General features: G+C 48.3%; 3 protein-coding genes across 3 annotated transcripts; 2 read left to right on the top strand and 1 right to left on the bottom strand.

Annotated features, from left to right (window-relative positions):
* LOC34623624 lies at window positions 1–5103 on the top strand. Its single transcript, XM_026337442.1, has 14 exons — window positions 1–106; window positions 485–577; window positions 726–809; window positions 966–1159; window positions 1288–1554; window positions 1697–1782; window positions 1913–2085; window positions 2193–2700; window positions 2815–3054; window positions 3186–3362; window positions 3508–3838; window positions 3949–4314; window positions 4493–4640; window positions 4895–5103. The coding sequence occupies exons 1-14, from the start codon at window positions 1–3 to the stop codon at window positions 5101–5103; spliced, it is 2982 nt and encodes a 993-aa protein (XP_026193227.1).
* A 1921-nt stretch (window positions 5104–7024) lies between these two features.
* On the top strand, window positions 7025–10142 carry LOC34623623. Its single transcript, XM_026337443.1, has 7 exons — window positions 7025–8019; window positions 8180–8330; window positions 8757–8972; window positions 9119–9527; window positions 9668–9760; window positions 9867–10000; window positions 10095–10142. The coding sequence occupies exons 1-7, from the start codon at window positions 7025–7027 to the stop codon at window positions 10140–10142; spliced, it is 2046 nt and encodes a 681-aa protein (XP_026193228.1).
* Window positions 10143–11076: 934 nt separating this feature from the next.
* Window positions 11077–13191, bottom strand: LOC34623622 (NAD-dependent protein deacylase Sir2A). The gene is made up of 7 exons (XM_026337444.1): window positions 13106–13191; window positions 12871–12957; window positions 12436–12673; window positions 12006–12092; window positions 11717–11908; window positions 11393–11451; window positions 11077–11233 (listed from the first exon to the last, which is right to left on the bottom strand). Exons 1-7 carry the CDS (start codon window positions 13189–13191, stop codon window positions 11077–11079), a joined length of 906 nt encoding a protein of 301 aa, XP_026193229.1.
* Window positions 13192–16255: the final 3064 nt, after the last annotated feature.

The raw sequence follows: 16255 nt of genomic DNA on the forward strand, positions 1-16255 counted from the left end.
ATGGCGGCAGGGCGGACAGCCCGAGCGCTGCTGCTCGCCGCCATAGCAGTAGCAGTTGCCTCAGCTGGGCCAGCGGCAGACACTCCTGTGACCCCTCTCTCCCAAGGTACGGGCAGCACGCATACTAGCATGCACACACTTGTATATATACGTCTGAGTAGCATGTACAGGGTTCGCGCTATGAACAACTGCTTGCTGCCAGCAGTTCTATGTTCCTGGTTGTGTAGACTCATCGCCAGCCGAGCTGGAGAACGGCCATTCGCCACAACGCTTTTTCACTGCTGGTCTAGCAGCAATCACCGGAGGCGGCTTTTCTCTAGATCCTGTTGGTGAGACACAGGTCATCAAGCAGGCACTTACTGTCCACGGAAACCGTTTTGACTCTTAACGCTTGCTTCCACCTGTGTCTTGTGGTCCACCGGTGCAGAGCCAAGAGGGTCATTTTTTGCCTCATCAGAATATGAGGCTATATTCCAAGACCTAGTGGACAAGCTACCTATCGATGAAGAAACCTATGACTTCATTATTGTTGGTGGTGGAGCCGCCGGATGCGCTGTTGCTGATGTCCTGTCTCAAAGTTCGTCTCGCTGGTCGTCTTGTGTTTTCGGATTGTGCTCAATAATTGAGCGCCAATTTAGCGTACAGTTTATCCTATGGAGCTTCACTCTGTTTCTACTCACCAGAGACTCGACGGAAACTTTATTCGAAGATGTTTTTCCTCTCAGGCGGAAGGAAAGTCCTTTTGCTTGAGCGTGGGATGGAGCGCTCTCTCGCAACGACGCCAAATGCCATGAGCGCCCGAGGAGCGGGTCAGCACTGGAACTTCTTGAATATACATGCGCAACCTGATGGCTTTTAGTTTGCTTACCTTCTTCACTTTAGTGGACAAGCCCTATCTCAATCAGTGTAACTATACTCTCCATACGATACCGAGTTTGAGATCCGGTTTTGCGTGTTTTGCGTAGGTATTGGCCTTGCCGATGCGACTATCTCCCAAGCAGTTGGAACAGTTCAAGGAGTGAGGACCTTCTCAGGTGCCCTTATGGGTGGTGGAAGTGCAATTAACCTCGGTATCGTAATCGGTGAAACTGAAGAATACTTTAGGGAAATGGCCCGCCAGTTCCCTGGTTACAACATTGACTACACTAGACTGAAAACGGTGAGATTCTTACCTGCTAACAATCATAGGATCATGAATACATTGTTCACACGCGTCGCTCTCCCACGATTCTTATTCCGGATGAATCCCTCCCGATGTAATTTGGAGCGCCGTGTGATATCAATCAGGCTTACGATTACGTTGCGTGGAAACTTGCGAGGGCGATGCCAGTGCTTCCTCCGTTTGGCTTGGCATATAAAAACGCACTAACTGAATCTGGATTCAAAAACTGGGGAGGTGGTGACTATCCAGAACCCAGTCTTATTGTCCGTCCAGGATACCAGTGGGTCGGTTATTCTCTCTTCGACGCTGGAAATAACTTGCAGCGAAACGCCGCCGACGCGCTTATCGAAGCGACCCCAAACCTCACCATCAAAACCAGGCACACCGTCAGGGTCAGTCGTTCTATTGAATTATTCGTTTAATTGACGAGTTACAAGCTTCTCAGCTGGTACGCATGCAGAAAATTTAAGCCACGAGACCAAATTTGTTCACTATTGATCAGCCACTATATGCGCAACCTTTGCTTCCTTGTAGAGCGTGACCTTCGTGGACACGCCCGATGGAAAGGTTGCTAACTGCGTTTTGTATCGGCCTACGAAATATAAAGACATCCGGCCTATTGGAGACTTATGGAGCTTTTTCCCATCGTCTGCAGCAGGTAGGCTGTAGGTGTTCAAAACTTTTTTTGCCAATGGGGTTGTATTGTATTCAGCATGGTGTTCGGATGTGCAACGCAACGCTGTTGTTAACAGACTGGGCTCCGTGGGTTGGGTCATTTCTGGAGCCCACATCGGTGCTTGCTGTTGCCGGTGTTGAGGATCCAAAGAAGAAACTCCGCCGAGTCTGCCTCACGGACCCCGGAACAGGACGAATTGTGCTTAGCGCTGGGGCAGTGCACACTCCCCTGGTGCTCTACCGATCAGGTAATGTGTCCATCATTCAGAGGGCAGCGTAATACCACCACGTCTATTCTCTAAGTTTTGTGCAATATTCTTTGCAGAGTTGCCCTGTCTCGCGTCTTCTATTACAGGTATTGGACCTGCAGCCCAGCTTGGCCTGCTGAAGGTTCCGCAAGTGCTGGACAATCCGGCCGTTGGTTCTTCCTTTTCTGACAGAGTATTTCTTGCCATTCCAGGTTTCTTAAAGCACTATGTTGATGCGATACCTTTGATAAATCCGAGCAAGAATTTACGGCGTCTAGCGGCTGATGAGGAAGGAGAACATCAGAAGCTTACCAAGTTGCGTCTTGTGTCAAAACCAACCTTCGAGCCAATTTTAACAATAGAAGAACTTGAGAAAGTAATTACTCCAGAAACTCGGGAAGCCGTCCTCAAGATCTTGGACAAACCTTTGCCAACCGAGGTGTTCACCATTGATGAAGACGATGAGTCTGTCAGCACGCGGTTCGAGCCTCCCGTTCTACTTCCAGATCTTCTTATGTTTCCAGGGAAGCTGCAGTATCTTGCCCCAGCTCTCCAACCCCGTGTATGCCAATTCATGGGCTTGAAACAGATAGGTCCTCACTGTAGGCCAAACGAGTAAGCTGCTGAAAGGCCATAAAGGGATTTCGCGTATTCATCAGACCTTTTCGTATTTTGATTGCTGTGTTGTAGGCCCCGATGGCCTTATATATATGTGCATGTGCTTTGCAGCATCAACCAGCGCAACTTAGGGTGCTCTTTGGTAGCGATGGAGGAGCTGTCCGGAGACCGAACAGCTGAAGGCTTTATATACGCTTCGCGTTATATGTTCCCAACAATGTTCCGTAAGGATCCAATACTCGATGCTGTAACCGAGATCTTGCAGGCGTGCTCCAATTACCGCGCTCCCTTTGGACTCGTTGTTCTAAAGCCTCTGTGTGTACTTGCTCAACCAGTTGTCAAGTGCCTCAGGTGAGCTGAGCCCTACTATGACGGCTCACCTGTGTCAGTGCACTTATTGTGTACGTCTAATGCAACAAAAATAGCTTTTATAACAGAGTCTTAACTGCTGAGCTGTTTGCTGTGAAGAGTGTGCTACGCAGAAAAGCTGTGGCGCCATTCTACTTCACATCTGAGCCCAAGTCTAGGGGAAGCATCAGGCTGAAGCCCACAGGAGAAGTAGTCGTGGACCCCCAATATCTCGTACATGAGCAAGATCTATTTGATGCAGTCAGAGGTGTTGCGACCTTGGTGGATCAGATAAATGGAGATAGTTACAAGTGCGCCCAGTACCCAATCGATTAGTAGACCGACCACAAAACTGCAATTAGGCGGCATAGATTAGTTGCGCTTTGCTGGCCAAATGGTCGGCTTGCTAGCATCATGATATGGCTTTGACACACCTCTTTGAGTCGATGTACGTAGGGGTATTCTCCAAGCTAAGGGCAGCAAGTCTTGCCCTTTGGTTATCCTCAACGGTCTCCTAGACATACTGCTTACGCTTGCTAGTACAGCCTCTCCGTTCCTGACTCACTCCAAGAATTTCGCTGAGATCCAGAGATATTTGCAAGACTTGATTCCTCCAGAATCAAGACGCCTGCGTCGGCTGGTGGTGGTAGACGAGTCTTACCATATGAAGCCTGCTATTTACGAGGACAGTGAAGGTAACGAATATGAAGATTATAGTGCCTTTGTGGAGGAGAAGGTTGACGAGGCCAAAATAGAAGCACTGGGCGTCAAACGCAGACTAGAAGCGGTCAGCATACTAAGAAATCTTGTTCACATTACCCTTGTTCTACAGGTAAAACCAACAGTGATGCTTTAAGCTGAAAATCATCTGAGCTTTCCTTGCTTCTGGTCCGCCAGGTGGGATTTGATTTTGATTCCTATCGTGCTCACATTAGTGGCACAGATGCTTCAGCAAGGGATTCATCCCCCCATCTCGGCGCCATCAGCCGGCGCCTTGATGCGGCACTGGCAAGCGCTTTAGGACCTCAAAAGATGGAAGAGTTGATGAACGTCGCAAATTCAATTATATCAGAAGAGGCTCTCAAGGCTAACCCGGAAGATCCTGCTCTTAAAAGCGCCATTGAAGACTGCAAGAAATCTTGCTCAAAGGACTCCATAGAAAATCACACATGTGCCCAGACAGACATCTGTTGTGCCGTACATGGCAACTCAAAATGCATTCGAACCCCCGGGCAGCCATCTCTTATCGATCAACAAAACGGAGTGAGGCATTGACAATAGCACTTTGTTACTTCGCTGCTGCGTGTTTGTGTTGTATGCAGTGGATACCCTTGTTAACACAGCCTGCCAGTTCCCGTATGTTTTTCCTGTGCTGGCATGTCCAAAATAATAAAGTATAGTCTGCCCATGGGAAAGCTTAATTAGAGGTTTGTGTGCATAGGACGTGTTCTCGAATGCGGACGCCGCGGAGAATGGAGGCACAGTCAAGACAGAAGAATTCCTTTCACCTCTGTTCGGCCTTACGGCACCTACTTTTGGTCTGCCCGAGAACAAACAGTGGGCTGCAACATTTCCACCGAAGCTTCCCAGTACGATTCATGGAAAAACAACTGCTTGCTATTCACAACTAGGAGTCCCGCACGTCCAAAATAGTGCACCACATTGGAACTCTCCTGCGTGCACGGCTGTGCTGACGGCTAAAAACAAAAAATGAATATGGAGCATAAACGTTTTGGTTTTGTTCAACATATATATCCATCTGCCCACAGGTGTAGGGCGTCACATATGGTGGCATCTGCCATTGTCCGCAGCCAATACGCGTTCTATGGCTTTTTCAATGCAGGTTCCCACAACCCGAAGGCTCTGGCAAAGTTTGCACTTTCTTACATGACAAGTATTGGTCACACATACGGCAGCGCACCAATGGGCAAGGTGGTTGACGATAAATTCCAAGTTATGGGAGTCAACGGCCTCTCCATCGTGGACGGTTCTGTGCTTCCCCAGCTAACAAGAATGAATCCAGTGTACACCATTATGGCATTAGGACGGTGAGTTACATGAATTTTAGCACTGGCTAATTTGCTTTGCTCCTTGACACATTTCCTTCGCGTGGTGCTCTCCTGTCACTGTGCTTATGCAGCTACGCTGGAGAAGTGATGCTTGGGGCAGGGTACGGTTCAACAGTGCGGTACCGGTGAGATATTATGACTTGAATTTCCAGCCCGATCCATCTTGAAAGAATTAACTTTCACTTCGAAGGCACTGGCAAGAAGCCAGATTTCCCAGGGAAAACACCTTCACTCTGCAAAATTGAGGAATATTGCTGGTGCTGCTGTGTAAGCCTCTACGTCTAGTGCAGTGCCTTGTTTTATACATGTTTAAACCTACTGCAACAGCATCAGTACGGCAACTTGTTAAGTACGAGCTGCTTTTGAATTGTAGCTGTTCGGCGATTGCGCATAGAAGTAGCCCGAACGATCCTCCTGCAATTGATTGCTAAAGGCTGCGGAAGTCTGCCAGCTCCCTTTCTTCCTTTCCGTGCGCACAAGCAGCTATTACACTATAGAGCAATGCATTTGGTTGCTTTAGAACCATCACACGTGCCTTTTTTTGGAATTCTGTCGCCTACTATACTGAGTCAGCCAGATCCGCATGCTTTGCCCAATTTTGAGGGCTTGGTTGCTCTACTTGGATTGTGCGGGCTCTGGTCTGGTGGGCGGGTCTTTATTAGTTGCTTCAGTGACTTACGCAATCCATTCTGAGACAAAGGCGCTGCGCGTGCTTGTTAACTGCTGGAATCCAGTTTCCTGAGGGGCTGCAATTCCACACACAGGTGCTCCAACTTGCTTTCTTGCAGAAAAAACGAAGTTATAGGTTTCCTTTTCTGCATCGAGCCACTGTTGTCCAATTGCCAGTGAGCACTGGCCTGAGGCGTTTCATTTTTGTTCAGTCATGTAGTACGGAACTGTGGGACAGGCATATCACGTAGTCGAGTGTGTAGTTGAGTCTAGCTACGGAGCGCCTTAAGAGATATGTCAGAAAGTTGATCTTGATACAGCCTGCACTTGGTAGGAGCGCTTCACTGGGTGTACGGTAACGGGCGCAAAATGTGGATATGGTCTGCTCACAATACGCTACTATAATCTTGACTGTGGTTTCTTGGGACCCTGGTAGACTCATTTTGTCTAACGCAGCTTCCAAGTGCGGCGCTGGTTTGGTACGTACACGATGGCCATCTAAATGCTGTCAGATTGGGGTGGCCCGCCGCGCCGTACCTTCAGATGTCTTTAATGGTTGTAATGCTTCTGTGTAAAAGAGGAACCTTTGGCCTAAACACACGAAAAGGGATTCACAGATGAAAGTATATTTGTCCTGCTGGTGGTTATTGCGTACCCTGACCGGACTACACAGGTGACTGTCAGCTGAAAACGTGCAGTGAAAGGCAGCCATGTAAGTTCTCCAACCTAACAATTTTCGCTATCGTTGGCTTAATGTCCACGCTTCTGTGCAAAGCTTATTTAATGAAAGGCTGCACGTCAATTTTTGATACGGTTACTCGCGACACTTGCCAAGATACCGCGCGTCGCCCCTCCGGGCCCCTCGAAGCAGGCCCTACACCAGAAAGGCCCAAAGGCTTCCCATATTGCATCAGAAAGTCTTTTTACTTCTCAATTTTTTCATGAGATACCGGTCTCAACCAAAGGGGATTTGATGAGTGACAGTGGCAACAACAACGCTCGCATCGCCTCCAATCGTTGAACCTGCAGACCGCCGCCTAGTTTACACCAATGGAACTGCCAACATAAGCCTTCAATCTGAACGAGTGACTGGTGTCTCGTTTAAATCTATTTTTTGCCCCCTCATTTTCCAGCGCTAGGCTCCATCTCCTGGATAGTGGGCTCCACATTGCTGTACTGCGCTGCCGAAATATTAGGCAGGGCAGTTCCCGGGCAACTCTAGCGAAAAAAGAGCAATGGGAAACCGTCCTTCTTACTCCTCCGTCCCGCTCGACGGATACTTAGCGGCCCGAGCATCTATAGAGGCCCGCTTTTCACATGCCGCAGCAAGCCGCCAACGAACCGCATCGCCTTCTGGGTGCTGCGGGACAAGTGAAGACACCTTCCCGACGATGTCTGCTATGGAGCATCACCCGTGTAGTCCTCACCGTGAGCATGCCAAGTTCAGCAGAGAAATGTGCCTCGAACAGCGAGGTGCGGTATCCTCGGGCCTGGTGTTGCCTCCCTCCTTGAGTGTAGCGGAGACAACTGATACTAATTCAGACGGGGCCCCAGATGAGTTCGAGGGGGCGCAAGCAGCAGAAGACATGTTTAGTAGACTGTCTCAGTCATTTACGAGGGTCAAGGCGCCCCATGTTAGGGCGCGGTCGCCGCTGCCTTTTCCGTCCATGGCAAATTGCTCTCCCACGGTGTCTAAAGGAAGTGATGCACAGCAGGCGCCATTGTGTAACAGCAGTATTGCCATCATCAATGAGCGAGACTATACACTCAATTCGGAGAGGTCACCCAATGCAGTCGGTTGCCCCCAGCCCAAGAGGAAACCGCAGCAGCCGGCAGAGGCGCTCATAGCGCCAACAGCTGGACCCCATCAGACAAAGCAATTAGGGACCGAGGCCGGGACCCCTAGTGGGCGCCCCAGCGGGCTGCCCAAAGCGTGCATTAATGAGTCAGATATGTTGTGCCCTCTGTCACCTAATTCAGCCTTGGGTTCTATAAGCCCCCCTGCAGTTGCTTTTAAAGGAGCATCAGCAAAATCCACAGAAACACTTCCGGAGACAGGAGCTCCTGTACAGGGGACATCTAAAAGGTTCTCCGTGTCCTACGGACCTCTGTGCAATCACTCCCCCTTTATGGAGGGCAGGGCCGTGCAAATATTACTTCAGCTGCTCCTTGGGCCGTCCCTTGGAGCCTGCATGGGCGTTTGCGTGCACTGGTTCATGAAGATAAGCGAGTACATACATTCTAAAGTTCACACTAAATTGCAGCTGCAGAGTGTGCCCTTATTAATCATAGAGTCCGAGTACAGGATCACTGAACACCGACCGCTTTCCACGTACAGAGTGCCTCGAATTCAATTCTTTTGATTGTATTATGGTGCTCTTGTTTTTCAGCGCTCTTGCAGATATGTGCGCCCATCTTTCAAAGGACTTAGAGGCGTCTTATGGGAAGTTCCTCTCTCCCGTCAGTGCGACGCTAAAGTTTCTTCCGCTGCAAATAGCGGGAGCAAAAGGCACGAGGCTGGACTGGGTTATAACGGCAAGGGTCAGTTCAGCGTTCCTATCCAGAAGAAACACTTTGTGAATAGGCGTATTATTTACTGTCTGCCATGTATTTGTTTGAATATATGTACGTGATTTTGCAATAGGTCACACACTTAGTTGCGTAATCTGAGCTGCCGTAGAGGGCAAAGCGCATAGAAAAATCCTTTACAACGCTGATGCTATCAATATATGTACATAAATATGATTTAGCAGCCCAAGAAGGGGCAGAATTTATCGATAGCTCATTTAGGTACAGTGCCTACAAAATACCCTGAGAGAGGTGTGGCTGGCTGTTGCGACAACGCAGTCCATGGATTTTGCTGTATCTTGTTCGAACTCATGTGTGGTATGTTTCGCGAAACTCAACTGTTGGATAAGGGAGCTAGATGATTAAGGAACGTAGGTTTGTGTTCCACTATCCATGCAGGTTCTCCCCCCTGCCGCCGATAACGTGTTGTCCTTGGGTTACTGCTTTGAATATCGGAATTCATGGCTTAGCAGTCCCTCATTCCCGACCGATTCAAACGGATCTGAACACGCAGAAGACGTATTTTCTCGCCAGGCTGATTTGATCCCTCTACGCACAACTGGCTTGAGAAGCGAGGAGCAAGGCAGAGAAATTGTTTTACGGCCTTTTAGCCGAGTAAGTCCGCTGGTATAGCTTTTTGGTGCATGTTAATGGCTGTGAATACTTCTGAAGGTGTAGCACTCATGGCGAACTTTGTGTTAAACGCCACTAACGCTGGTGTAGGACTTTTATGAAGTGCACTTTTTTCGACACCTGTGCAGACTGGCGAGTCGCCCAAAGCTGGGTGTAGACGAGAAGTGCCGACGTTTTCAGTGGCAATTGCGCCTGCAGGAAGTAAAAGGCGCGTGTGGCTTCACCGAGACATGTGCCGGTTTCACGGGGATGAAACCGGACAGGCTGCTTTGGCCCCTCTAGGTCCCGTGTGTGTAGGCGATTTTATAGAATTGCCCGTCGTTCTTGCCAATGGGATAGGTATTGCTGACCTTCATACAATCAGGTGGCTTCCTATGCATGTTGCTCCGAGGCTATCAAGGGTCGTTTCCGGGCCAAAGGCACTCGAGGCAGCTGCTCTTGGGTTATACGAAGGGTGTGGCTTGGAGATGCAATATGTGGAGTGGTTCGACGGTGACCAGTACCGTCATATGACGACTGAAAGACTTAAGCGCGCTGGTAAGCTCTGACTGGCTCTTGTGAAATTGGTATTCTCTTTGCATGTGCACTAATTCCTGCGCGAGTTTTGTGCCACCGATGGTCCATTGGTCTGTAAAATTATTGGACACTGCTACATTGCTTCTTTATATTGTCCGCAGAATGCCTAGAACCGGAGCTACACCATATTTCTACATCGTACTCAGGAGTAGACGTGCTTGTGCGCCGTTCGACCTACAACGCTGCACGCGAAGGTGAGTCGTGGAATGTACGTCTACAAGTACCACCAGAATGCCAAAGCACGACTTGTTCATATAAGCCTCCACCTTATTCTGTCTTTTGTCCATTAACAATCGTCAGGCTCGTTGGGGGCCGCAGCTAAGCGCGCATGGGGCTTGCAGTGCCGCGTGCTCCCAGCCGACGCGCCTATTGTATTCCCTCTAACTCGTCGAGGCCTTCTACACGACAGAGCTACCAGTTTCTACCTCAGAGTGGTACGTTGTGTTGCTGCCGCATCATAATTATTGCAATACTGAATGCTAAAGCTGAATATCTGTTTTGCTACCGACGTTTTTGCTTCCTTCCCAGGGCGATACTTTGGATTCGTATCTTACAGTTGGAGGCGGAACTTTCTAAACCATAATCCGGCTTGATTATTTCTTTAATATTTAACTGGAAAACGACCAACTAGTCAATAGTGTAGAGTTTTTTTGCACCAACGCCGTGCCCCCTGTTGTTGGTCTTTAGTGATTATTCTCATTCTAGTACACCGTGATTACCGAACACGCTGCAACAAACCACCTCCCCCATACTTCGTACCTCCTCCTGAATTTATTACATCGTGCTGGCATAGCATGCGCCTTATATTTCATTCTACATCCTGGAAGTTAGCCCCTTCCCCTCTTCAGAATCCGCTTTGCTAGCATAGATTTGCATAAACACTTGCCCTCGATTGTTGAATACTATCGGGCCAACCAACAAGATAGAAATACCTGATGGCTTCATAGTTGTCCGTTACCATCAGCCCACGGAGATGCGCAGCTACCTAATTTGCACCCCAGCCTTACATGATCCGCGTTTCTAAAGGTTATTGCAGTTGGCTGTTTGCCGCCTCCATAAGCTGCACAATTACCTCCCGGCTACTGCGACATCCCGAGTTTAAAGCCTCAGTAAAATCACCAGTTCATTTAGTGCTTCGGTGTAAAACTCAAGTATGATGCGCAACATATGACCCCATGCGCGTATTCACAGCTATCCACCAGGGCAAATTCCTACGGATGAGCGTAGCGAAAACTGCCGAGATGCAACATGGAGTGGACTCGTGTAGGCATGCGTGGTTGGTAGGTGCTTAGGCATTCAAAATAAACTTGCCATATCCAGTCTAATGATTTGGGCAACTCTCTACGGACATGCACATACAGTCAGAGATGCAAGTAGTAACACAGCAGTGATGTGTAAGACCCTTGACTAGCATAAGTGATGCCAAGCAGCATTTGAAACCAGCTACCTACACAAAGCAGACCAAGTGCACCTGACATCAAAAAATGGACATCCAGAAAATGCAGACTGATTATTCTACATTTTGATGTGGTTCATCCCGTGGCAAGCCAGACTGCAAGTTCGTCTCACTGATGGCCCCCGCAGCTAGCTGGAATGCGGTATCATCTACCCCAGGACTAGAATGCTGCGCTTCGAGTACTTCCAGAGTTTGCATCAGCTCACTCGCCCTGAACCCGCCACAGTGTTGGCAAACAATTCCAGCAATAATGACGCACCCACACATGAAACCAGGAAGTGTGCCTTTGGTCACAATGCCCAAGAAGCCACAGTTCCACGAAATGCTGCTACGTCCCGCCCTCTAATCAGTAAAAACTAGATGTACTCACCTTCCAAAATAAATCATGTCCGAAATACGATTCGTCAGCCCTGTCTTTTCCAGATTTATCTGCAAAAGAAAACGCAGGATCCACTACTCCATTACCGGCGCATGTACATGATGAATGTTAAAGGCAGTCCATTCTTCCGCTTAACATCATGTGCTAAACACGTAATGCTCCTCAATAATTTCCTGCCATTTCATGTTCAGCAACAGTGCTCATGTGTGGTGGTCCAAACACCAAAGTAGTATCTGTGAGCAGAGTGATGAGTAAGCTGCACGTGATCCTTAATCAGATATCACCGACACGTTGGTGAAAATCCTGCGTGCGCACTTCGATGATTTTCGCGCCTCTTCTCATGGCTCTGTAGGGAATCTCTGATGCAGGGTGCACAGTCGCTGACGTGCCGACCACCAGCATCAGGTCACACTTATCCGCCTCCAGATTTGCTTCTCGCAGGGCCTGCGAGGGAATGCCCTCGCCAAATAAGATCGCGTCCGGCTTGAAGTATCCACCGCACGCACACTGCAAACATGTCAACACTCCGAAAATTGCTGAAGGGCTCCTTAGGATATGCAAGGCATCGCGTAGGAATAAATGAGCTGGAAACTAGGGTCGTCACCTTTGGAGGGAGCTTCTTCTTGAATGAAGGGTTCCTGGCCATCTGCTTAGTCAGCTGCATTTTAGCACCGCAGCGGTAGCATGATGCCTGAATATCAGAAGTGAAAACCAGCGGGAGAGGGGTTTTACAACTTGAGAAAAAACCTGCAACAATCGTGTACACTTAGTATTCAGCCAACATTTACAGTTCATTGATGCCCTGTTGGGTATCTTCGTGTGCAATCACTTCTTGCATTTCTCCAAAAATCAAAGTCAAACAATGCCCTCTAGTGGAACGCTGTGAAAGTAGAAAAATGGCATTATTTATCGCACGTTCCGATTCATTAGTAATAATTGACCAAGTTCGCCTGGAATGAGAGAAGTTGTACGCGTGTATTCCAGCATGTCAACATATTTGCTTAGAAGGGCTTTAGACAGAAGAGCATGCGTACATTCATGAGGTTACCGTGGAACTCAATTACTCGTCGACTTCCTGCATCTTGGTGAAGATTATCAACGTTTTGCGTTATGATCGAACGGACAATTCCCAGGGCCTCCAGTCTCGCCAGTGCAACATGAGCGTGATTTGGTTCTGGTTCGTGCTCATTCAGAAACTCGTGCAGCAGCTGCCAAATCTTGCTTGGATTCCGCCAAAACCCCCAAATCGTAGCGTACTCTGCAGGATCATACCTATAAAGTATTCCAGCATAGAGAACAGCATTATCAATGGTAGAATATATGAACAGGCTGACCAATAAGCCAATTATCAGTGACTCTAAGTTAAGCATAAACACTGTGGTAGGAAGAACCCACGTGTAAACTCATCCGTTGCACCTTTGGACGTGGGCAGCCTTATCAAGTCGCAGACAAGGAACGAGCTCCCTTACCTGCGCCACAATCCGTCTGAAGGGTCCCTAAAAGTTGGGATGCCGCTCTCGGCTGAGACACCTGCCCCCGTCAACGCCACAACGTACCTGAGTAAAGGAATATAACCAATTAGACATTATGCTACTCAAAACAGGTTCACTTAGTCACAAAATAGGCCTGCTAAATGTGTGGCCACAATTCCAACATCCTGAATTCAAGCTCATTTGCACGCCAATCCAATGGTATATGACGAACTTTGCATTGCGAAGTTCCTCTGTGAGTCTCTGGACTGAAATGTCTTCCGTGCGCTTCCGGCGCATGTAAGTAACCCACTGCCCCATCTTGCTGTGCCGTCAGAACATACTGCTTCTGCTGCTTCAGACAACGACATTGAGAGCTTTTTTGAAGACCTACAAGCCAAGCAAAGCCGTGTAAACACAACTTCCTTTAAGTCACTTGCAGGTACATATGCAGCAACGGACTTGGGGAACTGGATTATATTGACCAGGCTGATCTGCTCCTGAGTCACTCTATCTTTGACATCCAGCCAGATCGCTCCTTTTCTGCAAGGTGTCTTTCCCTTTCTTGTCTGTTGAGCTGGGCGGAAGTTACTGGCCCTGGGCTTCGGCTGCCCCGAGATAAGTCCTTCAAGAAAGCAAAACCCCACACGCCCACCGCGACGGCGTGTAGTGACAGAAGTAGTAGCAATACAAGCGTTAGAACGAACGAGTATGGGCTCTCGAGGTCATCGGAGTTGGCCTTAGCTCCCTCTGATATCATTGCAACGCACCCCGGTGGACATCACACAACCCCGAGAGAAACAGCAATTGTGATGTCTGGTTAACTTTGTATCAAACACCGAAAAGTACGCACTATGGTGTGTAAGTCACTTATCCCACGGATAATCATATTTCTCATGTATTTTGAGCTCGGCAGTAAAAGCCGCGCTGCTGGTATCCAACACGTCAATCAGCTTCCATCGGTTCCTCCGCTGCAGCTGCATCCATATATCGAATATAGCGAAATTTTCCGAATTCACTGATTTAACCATGACGTAAAGTTGAGCACCTGCCAATGTTTCTAAGTATCTGTAAATCATTTTTTTCTGTGTGAAGCACACGAGTGAAAGCTCTATACGGCCGACATATGAAGGCTGTGGTTCGTGGGGCTTTCATCCAGTTACAACCTTCCATGGGGAAAGGTGTCTGTTAGCGTTTATAAGCAATCTTTGGAGGCAACACCAAGATGTACTATGTGTTATTGTAGCACAATGTTAAAGCGTACCACTAACAATGCCCTGGGCCTAGGATTACTCTAGGCGTCTCCTCATTACACTGCCTATCGGGCTTGACAGAAAACACTCGGTCTGAAACAAAAATTATAATGCAATTGCAATCTAGTGCAGCATGGGCTGCAAAGGTGTTCACATGCAAATGTACAGGAATAGCAAGCGGCGTGTAGCGCGCGGTGCAGCCAACATGCACATTGATACAGCGGACCAGCCTGCGCTTACATACTCTCTGTTACATTCATTATGATTGCCCGAGGAATAATAAGTTATTGAAGATTTGGCATGAATAGTTAGTTTGACTGCTTGTATATCATATTCAGTGCAGTGTATTGCTAGCTCGGTATAAGAAGCCGCAACGTTGTGCGCAATGCATGTGAGGCAATGTGTGATTGGTTGTGAAAGCTCAAGATGCTTATAGAGTGCAGCTACGCGCACCCTGGCTGCAGAACCCTTCACATAGCGGAACTGTCTAGGAAGATGGCATCGTGCGCACGCTATATCGAGGGGTTCTTTAGATATCACTTAAAGTCAGACTGAATATAAGCTTATTACAAAGTGGTTGAGCTCTGTTCAAAAGTGCCCCCCAATTTCCCTCTCCGCATCCCTCACATTTAGCGATATAAGGAGAGACAAACAGCTAGGGTACGCATAGCTGCACCCTCTAAGAAGTCCAAGCTTCCACGGCTAGCACAGAGCATCCAGCTTTCACACACAGCACTGCATCTTCTTGTATCGAGAACAGCTACTCTTCACTAAACAAGGTATACGAACGAAGACGTGAAACGGTTGATTTTTTACAAGTCTTTGTAAAATAAATTAGTTTAGTAGTGAGTTCTTAGGTGGAGTATCACGCCAAACCTTTCCCCCAATTTGAGCATAGGTCCACGTGTTTCGGACCTGTACGTCCAGACCAACTGCACATAGGACAGTGGAGAACTTTCCGCCCTATAGTCACTTCCCAGGCAAGCAAAACTAGTGAATAGCAAAGGAAAAAAGCAAATATGTAACTTTACCGCTAAAATGATATGGCCAAGAAGAGAGATATACACACTTCTCTACAACGGACGAGGGACCAAATCAACACACCCGCGGAGGCACAACGGTTTGCTGTCGTCTTAGTGCCGGATGTGTAAGTTTTCTGCTACACAAAAACGCAAGATTCGTCAAAGGTGTGAAAGTATCGAAACACAGATGGCCTCACTAGTGCGCCTATGCCTCATAAGGCAACCTCCGCAAATACTCCGGCGCATGCAGCAGAGCTGAATTTGAAGCTCCCCAAAGCGCATATACAAGAACGCAGGTATAGTAAGCCTGAAGCTACTTGTACCGAAGCTCTCCCGCTAGACAACAACACCTTAACCGCAACATTTGGAGACCTTTCGGGCAATGTCTAAAGATGAAGGTAGCTGTCTCGCGCAATGCATACACTGGAAAAGGACAATAATCAAGAAGCTTTTAATTATTGTCCACGGCGACTAGCGTCGATAGCCGTACAGCGTCACGAATTCACCCGCAGGCAGCGAAGCCCTCAAGTGCTCCTTTCTCACCGACTACGGTTGCCGCTTCCTTGCGCTTCCACTAGAATTCCCCGTTTAATGTCCTCGGCGGACAATTGTCCTAGAATTTAGCACTTACACGGCTTTATGTGGATCATCTGCCTCCACATAGGCCACTAGATTCGGAAAGGTATACAAGTACTTTTGAGCGCTGTAAAACCGAGGTCAATATTAGTGCCTCGGTGGCACCTCCAAGTGAAAGGGGGATCGCCAGTGTAAGTAAGAACTCCCATTCGTCAAAGAGCCGCGTATGCTCCTAGCCGGCTGGCCGCAAGCTTCATTTCTGGCAACCTTCTGGTAGACCTCGTAAAGTCTGTCGATCCGCCGTTATCAAACCTCCAAATTTGAAATGCACAGCTGCTCGCCCCTTATTATTAGTCCATGTTTGTTTCTTTTCGGCTAGAGGCATACACTCTGTAGCTCCAACCATTCCTTCACTGAGGAGGGCGATCGCTGACGCCTGGACACGAGTTTTAGGCCCGGATCGGGGAGATGTTCCTCAGTGTAGATCAGATATGCAGGAGAGCAACATGCAGATGACCGTACTGCTGTATCATA

This window comes from Cyclospora cayetanensis, unplaced genomic scaffold, assembly GCF_002999335.1.
Source record: "Cyclospora cayetanensis isolate NF1_C8 unplaced genomic scaffold, CcayRef3 CcayRef3_contig_183, whole genome shotgun sequence".
Lineage (NCBI taxonomy): Eukaryota > Apicomplexa > Conoidasida > Eucoccidiorida > Eimeriidae > Cyclospora > Cyclospora cayetanensis.